Here is a 10,126-nt window from a genome sequence, read left to right as displayed (position 1 = left end):
CCATGGTCAACATTTACTGAAGTAGGCCATCAGACAGTGTTCTGGCGAGACGCCATGCCCAGACAGAAAACTTCACAAAGAATGTATGTCTCCAGTCACTACTTTCAAATGGCATCCTCACAAAGTCAATCTTGTCTTAAAAGCACCACGTTTTCTTAACATTTATCATCTTCTGAACAACCCAAGACACAGTGAACCTTAGAGAGTGGGATTCCAAATATGGTCATGCTAGGACCAATCCCAGTGGGCCGTACTAATGGAACAGTAAGCGAGGGGTGGGCAGGGTTAATGGACTGTGCCATTTGAAGTATTTTGTTGCTTCCTTTTCTGGTTACATGATTCGTCTTTACTTTCTCCAGAGACACATCGTACGTCAGTAAGTACTTAATGGAAACTTACTTAACTGAATCTGCAAGTTCAGTGTTGGACAGTAAACTTTTGTTACATGTATGTACCACTCAATGCAACCAGACTTCAAGTGAAACATGAAAATGTTATAAACACATAGTCGAGGCCAGGCAGTCCATAGGAAATCACTTTGTTGGTACTATGATATTATGCCAAACTACTACTAAATTTTAATTTAGAAATTCCCCTTAGCGCATATTTTCTCAACATGCCCATATTTGTGATAACTCAATGAAAAAAAGAAACAGATTACCCAAATTTGGGAATCATGACCATATTTGCGTTATTTACTCCTAGCTCAAACAAATCGAACCTGCGACCAAAATCTGCCAATATTTTTGCTTGCTCTTTATTTCAAAGAAATAATTTTTTTTTACCCATATTTGGCAGCATGCCCATATTTGTCTTACCTTAGCGTATCCCCACTCCACCGTCACCACAGACCCAGTCATGTTGTGTTGCCATGGCGATGCACCCTCGGGAAGTGGCCCGAGGCATCCTGGGACGGGATGGTCGCAGTTCCTTCCCATAAACCCCAGGTGACAGTGACAGGTGTAGTCAGCGACCAGGTCCTGACAGGTGCCATGTGTGCAGGGGTCGGGGGAGCACTCGTCTATCTCAATCTGGAACAAGAGGGAAGAAAAAACCTTCAAAACCTGGAAATTATGGCATAAAAATGTAGAATAATGCACTACAGTTTGATCAGGTCCTGGCAGGTGCCATGTGTGCAGGGGTCGGGAGAGCACTCGTCTGTCTCAATCTGGAACAAGAGGGAAGAAAAAACCTTCAAAACCTGGAAATTATGGCATAAAAATGTAGAATAATGCACTACAGTTTGATCAGGTCCTGGCAGGTGCCATGTGTGCAGGGGTCGGGAGAGCACTCGTCTGTCTCAAGCTGGAACAAGAGGGAAGAAAAAACCTTCAAAACCTGGAAATTATGGCATAAAAATGTAGAATAATGCACTACAGTTTGATCAGGTCCTGGCAGGTGCCATGTGCGTAGGGGTTGGGGGAGCACTCGTCTGTCTCAATCTGAAACAAGAGGGAAGAAAAACCTGGAAATTATGGCATAAAAATGTAGAATAATGCACTACAGTTTGATCAGGTCCTGGCAGGTGCCGTGTGTGCAGGGGTCGGGAGAGCACTCGTCTGTCTCAAGCTGGAACAAGAGGGAAGAAAAAACTATCAAAACCTGGAAATTATGGCATGAAAATGTAGAATAATGCACTACAGTTTGACCAGGTCCTGGCAGGTGCCGTGTACGCAGGGGTTGGGGGAACACTCGTCTGTCTCAAGCTGGAAGGAAAGAAAAAACTTTAAAACCTGGAAATTATGGCATAAAAATGTAGAATAATGCACTACAGTTTGATCAGGTCCTGGCAGGTACCATGTGCGCAGGGGTTGGGGGAACACTTGTCTATCTCAGTCTGAAGTCGATACATTCAAAACGTTAGGTTAAAAATCATCTTTATTCTATACATTGTCAAGGTGAACACATATTATAATAATAAGTACATACTAAAACCTAGGACAGCCCTTTGTCTGTTTACCAGGAGGGCGCAAGGTATAAAAAAAAGATTAAAAGCGTTTACGTTACATTTTAATGTTACATTCTATCAAATTTAGACCCTGATGAATCATAACTAGTTTCTGTAGATCAACAGTCCTGAAGTACAGTCCCATGTAGGTGTTTTCTGGCACAAAGTACACACTTTCCAAGATAATGGCATGAAAATGTAGAATAATTATAACACTATACAGGTGCCGTGTGCACAGGGGTTGGGCGAATCAATCTGGAAGAAGAGGAAAGTCAAAACTTTCGAAAGACAGACATAATGACATGGAAATGTAAAATGATAACACTACAGTTTGATGTTTACTTATGTTTTTACCTATTAGTTTGGGTATTCAGCACCCAAAGGCAGGGCTGCCTAACTAGCCTGTGCAGTGTGGCCATTACAAAGGACTAGCCCTAGTTTGATGTTATTTCCATCTCTCCTGCTAAAAATGGCTTTGAAAATTGCAGTATGGTAACAGTACTTTAGATTGGTCAGGTGAGTTCTACAGAATAATAAAGAATGGTAAGGCCTAGGAAAAAAAATGTTGTGTTTCCTGTTTCAGTCCTGAAAAAATTAGGGTCCGTAGGTAGGGATTATCTTCTTTTTTTTCTTGTAATTTTTTTTTGGCTGACCAAAACTCTAGTGATACATATTACAATACAGTCAAACAAAGTAAACTGAAGTGCATGAGGACACTTCTCTTTTAATGTCAAACTTTAATTTTGTGCACAATAGATACATTTATCCTTCATTAGATAGGACAAGCAGTGTTTTTGCTTCAATAGGAAGCAGGCTGACTAAAAATTCTAACTGGAAACTGTGACTCCTCTGCCCACCCCCCAAAAAAGTCTAGGGTTGGCAGGTTTTTCTAGGGTAGGTAGGGAAACAGGAAACACAACATTTTTTTTCCTAGGCCTAACTCAAAATACAGGTAATACTATTATACTAGTCTGAAAGAGGCAACAGGTGTCTATGGTCAAGAACAGAATTTGGAAACCACACATAAGGATCTAAGTTTTTCTAAAAAAAAAAGACACCACTTAAATCAACAATTACTGACTCTGATTCAGTGCACTATGATATTTTGAAAATGTCAGAGAAAATCTCCCAAATCTAAAATAGATACGATGCACAGAGGGCTCTCCATTCTTCTATCCTTCTGGCATTACCACTGGTACAGGCTAAATACCATGACCTTATAAACTTCACATGTGGCCATTCATGTATTTAGATACGAACTTCGAGATACTTCATGCTAAATGATTTCAGAAAATAGATCAGATGTAATCTTGCTGAATCTACAGTTAGTAACATGGAGAAGTATGATTTAGTAATATGTTGATTTTTTGCTGTCCTCTTTGAATACTACATTTACAAAAAAGTATTGTCAGATATTGACATTCAAAGAAGTTTTGTGTTCCAAGTACAATCATACATTTTTTCACCATTCTAACAACAAATCCAAATGTAAAACTGGTACCAAAATTATCATGGCCCTGAATATATTGCCATTACTCTTAACCCTCTGTGGTTATCTTTAAATCTCTGTGTAAGGGCACATGTAAACCCCATGCATATCTACACATGTATCACATGTGGGTGTGCGCCTGAGGTTCATGATACAGTGATTTGTGGATACACAATCGAACTGTGCAGCCACCCCATGGCCACAGGTACTCCATCACACAGCTATTATATCTCACTGGATATTGTCTGGAACAGAACCGGTTATTAAAAAGTATGGTTCAGGGAGAAACGATTCGTCTTCTCCGAGCCGAGGGTAAACTGAGGCAGCGCCTCTTTATTTCATTGGTTGTTGGTCATCTTAATGTTAGAATCTAGTAGAAATGAGGACACATTGATGACAATATTAGGCAACCAGAGATGGCAGCCTTCACCCCCTTACCCATACTGCATTGCAACCCTCCAGTAGCACAGAGGACAATCTGTATCTGTATCTGTATCTACATAGCCGGTATAACGCCGTTCGGCGTAACACACCAGCTTCGCAGGCATGCGGCGCGGCAGCAGCTGGTTATATTACACCGAACGACTCGTTACCCCTAACTTTTGCACATCTATCTGCAAGCGTTCTTTAAAACTACCCAGAGAAGATGCCCCTACTGTACTTGGTGATAACAAGTTCCACTCTACGATAGTTCTGGGAATTTTTGAACACATCAATCCTAGGTTGGTAACTCTGGTATTTGAAGGCATGACTGTTTCTTGTTCTCTTTTGAGCAGCATTGAGGATGTCTGACAATATTTCTGGTCTCAGTCACTGAAGAAAGTTGTAGTAGGCGCTACCTGTAACATCTGGCCATTTACACATCTATACAGTTGCTTGAGAAACTGCTATCTTGTATGCAATGATGCAATGCATGAATAGGAATCTCAAAAATACATTAAGGCAAAAAACAATACTTTGCTTCCTTGGGGGTTAAGCAAAAAAGGGCTGGTTGGAAAACTTGAATGTGTGTACGAAGGTACCAGTTGGGTGAGAAATTCTTATCTTGTATGCAATAATGCATTCTGTATGATGGGAATCTCAGAAACACAAGACAGGTCAAAAATGATACTTCACTCCCTTGGGGGTAAAAAAAAGGGCTGTGAGGAAATCTTCCATCTGACTTTATTCACTGAAACTGTGTGCAGCAACGTGCAAGCTTAAACATCAAACTGTTTTCATGCTGGTCTTCCAGGTCTAAAACACTAAAGATTACAGCCAGAAGTGTAGCATCAGGACCTAGTGCCACCTATTCCACATGAGTGTGCATGGACACTGCATGCCTTTATTGCATTGGTGGGCACATATTGCCCGATACAGCTGACAACATAAGCCTGTGATTCACAGTGTGAAGAAGTATAATATGGGAAGTGAGAATCTCTTGAATGTAGATCAATGAGGGGGTTTAGAGAGTATGGCACACATGATTGCGTCTTTCTGATCTATTCCTCATCACTAGTCATTTCTCAGATTGCTGGACCGACAACCAGAATCCATGTAAGTCCTGCAATTTTTGCCATATCATAGAAAATTTGAAGCTTCAAGCCAGAGTAAGACGAGGGCCTGAGGGTTGCCAATACCACTAAACTTAAGCCTGCATACTTCAATTTTGCCAGATTGCAAATGGTTTGCACTTTCTGCTGCAATCCCAAAGGTATTGTATTGTGAATAAGAAGAAGTTACAGTGGTTTGGTCATGCTACAAGAGCAAAGGGCACCTTGACTCACACCATACTGCAAGGAAGGGCAGAAGATGCAAGACTTTACGGGGACGTCCTTGACGGAATTGTACCAATGACTTGAAAGAGTGGACTAGAAAGACAGTCCAAAAGCTCGCAACTTTGGCTGAAGACAGACGGGGGTGGAGGAATCATGCTGATTGGATAGCTGCTCCTACGGCCGGTGAGGCTATGGGACCGGTGAGGTATGTTCATGGAACCTTTGTTTTGGTGCGACTGTTATATGCTATATTTCTGTGTGTCAGAAGTTATTTGAATACAAAGTCAGTATAGTGGCAGGAAGTGGGTAGAAGATGGTGGCACTGAAGAAGTCAGACTTCCAGGAGTGGCAGGAAGCATCAGACATGACAGGTCATAGGGTCAAAGGAACATGCCATTATTTCACAGGGAGGCTCATTTCTCAGAATTCTTTTTGGTAGTTTAACATTTTCCATAAGTCCAGCTAAAATGAAAGGACAAACATTTTCTATATGCTAGTCACTAGGGGTGGGTATCGGTACAGCGTACCGGTACAAAAACGTTTTTTTCTTATTGGACCGGTCCAGAAAAACCGGACCTGAAAAAATTAGGTAGACCGGATGTTGGACCGATTAGAAAATTAACAGATTATTTTATCAGGTATTCACACGTTTTGGCGCATGCAGGTGGAAGAAAATAACAAGAGTGAAGTAGAGTAGAGTTTATATTAATTTCTACTAAGTTTTACAGCCAATGGTACATGTGCAGTTAGCGTTGTAGGATTTTAAAACGCCAGTGTAAGTCTAATACTCCACCAAACAGATCTCTTTGTAGTGAAATGGACCAGGAGTATGAGTCATATTGAATCAGGTCCAGGTTCAGGTTCGGACCTGGACCTGATCCTCTGGACCTGAACCGGACCTGGACCTGAATTTATGTACCGGTACCCAGCCCTACTAGTCACATTTACTATCAAAAAACAAGAAATATCAATTAATGGAGACATGTGAAGCCTTATTTGCATAATTAATGAACTGCAGTTCCACAAGACATAAAAGAAACTTACAGTGGAGTGAGATCTCCAAACCCATTATGTTTCAGAACAGGAGACAGTTTGCCGATGGATATGACCATTAATATGACCCTGCCATGATTTATTGATTGATGATCGTTAATTGACATTTCCAAAGACCATCCCAAAATTGCTTACTAGATGATTCTATAAGACAGGGCTTAACATGCCATCCTATGATTTACTACAGTTATTAAATTGGTCTCATTAATGTTTACAGCTGAACCATTTGTTTCCATTAAACTGGGCCGGAGAGCGATCCATATTGCCTAGAATCACCATCGATGTCTCCTTAATCAAGTCATTAATCACCTAACAGATTTGTCAAACACAGGTGGTAAGTAGGGTGGATATGGTACTGCTATTATAATATTGGCTGTGATAAAACACACTGAGTTTTTCTATAAAGAGATTATCACTTTTGTAAATTAATGTGAATTGCTATTGTGAAAAATTTTTCTATGAAATATAGCAAAGTCATGGATAGGTACTACGTTCAGAGTCTTAGGGAAATGTCTTCACCTTTGTACACACTGTAAAGGTTAAGACAGATGCATCAATGGCACTTGTCTCCGCAAACTTGAGACTCCGACCTATATCCTTTGCAATTTTATCTTTCCAGCACTTTGGAGGACTACCCCGTGGTTTTGTCTTTTGGAAATCCTGATAGTAGGCTTTGTGGACTAATGTGTTTCGTGGTCTCCTGGCTACATGTCCGAACCACCTTAAGTAGTCTTCTACGCCTGATGGCATAAACAATAGTGTTCTATTCAAAGACTAGCTCTGATGTCCTCATTCGGGATATGGTCACATTGTGTAACACGGAGAATCACCCTTAGGCATCTCATTTTGAAAGCTAAAAGGAGAATCTCATCTGACTTTTTCAGAGTCGAAGTTTCACATGCATAAGTGGCAATAGGGTAGCCTGGGTCCCATCCAGAAAGCAGTTCGCTCCGGCGTTCATTATATACTATATACAGTCGCTTCTCTGTGTTTCTGTCTGGGAACGCGGACCATCTTAACCTCTGGAATCGTTCAAATTTTGGAAGCAGGCGCTGATTGGTCCCTACACATGACCGAATTATGGAATGGGTTCAAGCGCTCGTTCGAACCGGTGTTCCAACACCGGACAAGCCCTCTGTCCTGTTGTCATCGAACGAGTGCTCTAGAACAGGTACCCATTCCTTGATTCGCTCATTAACTGATGTTAGCACCTAAAGGTTTGAATGCGCAGGTCTCCAGACGGATAGCAGAAGCGAACATAGGAGCGAACTACTATCGGGATGGTACCCAGGCTAGCAATAGGGAGTATGTAGGTCAGAAGTCCCACTAATGTGACTCTAATCGATTCTCTGTGAGCCTGCAGAGTCGGAGATGAGACCATCAGGTGTCGGGTGATCTGGAAATCCGATGAATGCTGATCTGGGAAGATTGGAAAATCGATGCGCAGGAGACTTGTACCAGCTGGTCCGGGCCGAGGCTTAAAGACGTGTTAAACTGTTGGCGGGATGTTGGAGAGGTGCAGGGATTAGAGGGGGATCGATTCCAGCTCTGGTATCCATCATCATCTATAGCTTAGTTCACTCAATTCACAAGTTTGTAACTTAAAGATGTGTTAAACTGTTGGTGGGATGTTGGAGAGGTGTGGAAATTAGGTGGGGATCGATTACTGCTCTGGAATCCATCATCATCTATATAATAGCTTAGTTCACTCAATTCACAAGTTTGTAACGTAAAGACGTGTTAAACTGTTGGCGGGATGTTGGAGAGGTGTGGAAATTAGGTGGGGATCGATTACTGCTCTGGAATCCATCATCATCTATATAATAGCTTAGTTCACTCAATTCACAAGTTTGTAACTTAAAGATGTGTTAAACAGTTGGCGGGATGTTGGAGAGGTGTGGAAATTAGAGGGGATCGATTACTGCTCTGAAATCCATCATCATTCTATAGCTCAGTTTACTCAATTCACAAGAATGTAACTTAAAGACGTGTTAAACTGTTGGTGGGATGTAGGAGAGGTGTGGAGATTAGGGTGGAGCAATTCCTGCTCTGAAATTCATCATCTGTTTCTTTACATCCAGTTTAGTTGCTTTGCGGCATAACATGCCAGCTTTGCAGGCACACGGCACAGCAGCAGCTGGTTATATTACACTGAACGACCCGTCACACCTAACTTTTGCACATCCAGAGAAGGTGCCCATACTGTACTTGGTGATAACAAATTCCACCCTACGATAGTTCTGGGAAAATACAAGTTTATGAACACATCAATCCTAGGTTAATAACTTTGGTACATGAAGGCATGACTGTCACTATTCCTTTTTCTTTTTTTTAAGTCTTAATGTCTAGCTCAGTTCACTTCCCCAAATAGAAGTTTCGTGGTATGCTTCCTCATAATTTAGTAACAATTTTCTCTCATTTTGTGTGACATACTTTAATTAGATAGAAATGTCACGTTGACGTGGTTTTAGAGTAAGGTATTTATATTCAAATCTTTGTTCACTGCTGTTACATACCCTTGGCTCTGATCATTTCTAGACATGGTCCGCTCCTCTGGTCGCTTCCACGCAGAATAATCTGGCACCTACCACCATCAATTTATGGCATTTATAGAGGATGCCCACTTGCGGGGCTGTGTTGCATATAACGGCAGGGTGTTTAGCCCATAACCCAGAGACATATGATTAGTGTTCAGTGGTTCAGGTCTGGATTCAGGTCCAGCAGTTCAGGTTCAGGTCCGGACTTAAAGTCATCATTGCATATCATGTGCATTTTTTTAGGGGGAGGGGGGATGGTGCATATAAAATTGCATGTTAGCATGAATTGAAATGCAATGTGAAAAATACATGAAAATGATAGACAGCCAGTGTAAACACGAACTGTTTTTTTATCTTTTTCCAGTGCAAATTTCACTGTCTATGGAAGGTTTTAGATGGTTTAGAACAAAAAAAGGGAATATAAGTGACAGATTACTTTTTGCAAGTCCGGTCTTGGCTCCGGACATTTAGGTTTTTTGGACTTGGACCTAAACATTTCTAGGTCCGATTCCAAGTCCGGGCTTTAGGTACGCACCACTACATATGATTAACCCCATCGATATGCCACCGAACTTGTGCCACTGGAAAATGCACATAATGCAAGTTTCCTCACTACACGCAGGCAGGGCTCAAAATTCATTTTTGGGATTAGGTGCACTGGTAAACCCAGCTTAAAAAATTGGGTGCACCAAAAAAATGTTTGGGTGCACCACTTAAATTTAAGTAATAAAATAATAGCAAAACTTAGTTCCACCTTACAAGCTATCAAATTCATATAACAAGTACTATGACAGGCATTTTTATTATCTTTCTAATGGTTAGATGTCAAGAATATAATGTATACTTAGTATACTTTGATATCTTTACATACATAAGCCTATGAAAATATTTGGTTCCACCCTGTGCACCCACAGAAAATAATTGTGTGCACAGCTCCAATTTTGGGTGCACCTGGGTGCACATGCACCCAGTATTTCAAGCCCTGCGCAGGTATAAGTTACTACCCAGTCATGGTTGGGGATGTCCCACAGATAGAACCTTGAATAGAAGTTCCATGTAATAATAGTGATGTTTAAGATGAGCCACATCTTGAGTAATTACAAAGCTTTGCAAGTCTTCAACTGTCTGTACTGTGTGTTCTCCCTTACATGTACATTTGCTCCTTTGTTGTACACGTCCCTTGAAATGCTCATTCAAACAGGGGCAATTGCTCCGTGAACAGTTTCATCAGGTTGGTACATCACTGAATAAAGAGACTCTTTTTTACACAACCAGTGCTTTATTCTCACCGACGTTTCGGTGACCGTCTGTCACCTTCTTCAGGGCAATTCTGACTGTCACA

The 10,126-nt window shown here is 41.2% G+C and overlaps 2 protein-coding genes across 2 annotated transcripts in view; both read right to left on the bottom strand.

Moving 5' to 3' along the window:
- LOC118427919 (delta and Notch-like epidermal growth factor-related receptor) overlaps positions 1-1,268 on the bottom strand; it is a 17,429-nt gene extending 16,161 nt beyond the window's left edge. Inside the window, exons 1-2 of the mRNA XM_035837885.1 lie at positions 1,260-1,268; positions 819-1,031 (exon numbers count right to left, since the gene is read on the bottom strand). Of these exons, the coding sequence (XP_035693778.1) occupies positions 819-1,031; positions 1,260-1,268 (222 nt within the window). The remainder of the gene's footprint in view (positions 1-818; positions 1,032-1,259) is intronic.
- Positions 1,269-1,373: 105 nt separating this feature from the next.
- Positions 1,374-10,126, bottom strand: part of LOC118427912 (fibropellin-1-like) — a 35,173-nt gene continuing 26,420 nt past the window's right edge. The window contains exons 2-3 of the mRNA XM_035837877.1: positions 1,650-1,706; positions 1,374-1,442 (exon numbers count right to left, since the gene is read on the bottom strand). Of these exons, the coding sequence (XP_035693770.1) occupies positions 1,374-1,442; positions 1,650-1,706 (126 nt within the window). The remainder of the gene's footprint in view (positions 1,443-1,649; positions 1,707-10,126) is intronic.

Source organism: Branchiostoma floridae, chromosome 12 (genome assembly GCF_000003815.2).
Source record: "Branchiostoma floridae strain S238N-H82 chromosome 12, Bfl_VNyyK, whole genome shotgun sequence".
Taxonomy (NCBI): Eukaryota; Metazoa; Chordata; class Leptocardii; order Amphioxiformes; family Branchiostomatidae; genus Branchiostoma; species Branchiostoma floridae.
Note: the sequence above shows the minus strand (reverse complement) of the source record. Positions and strands in the feature narration are given on the sequence as shown.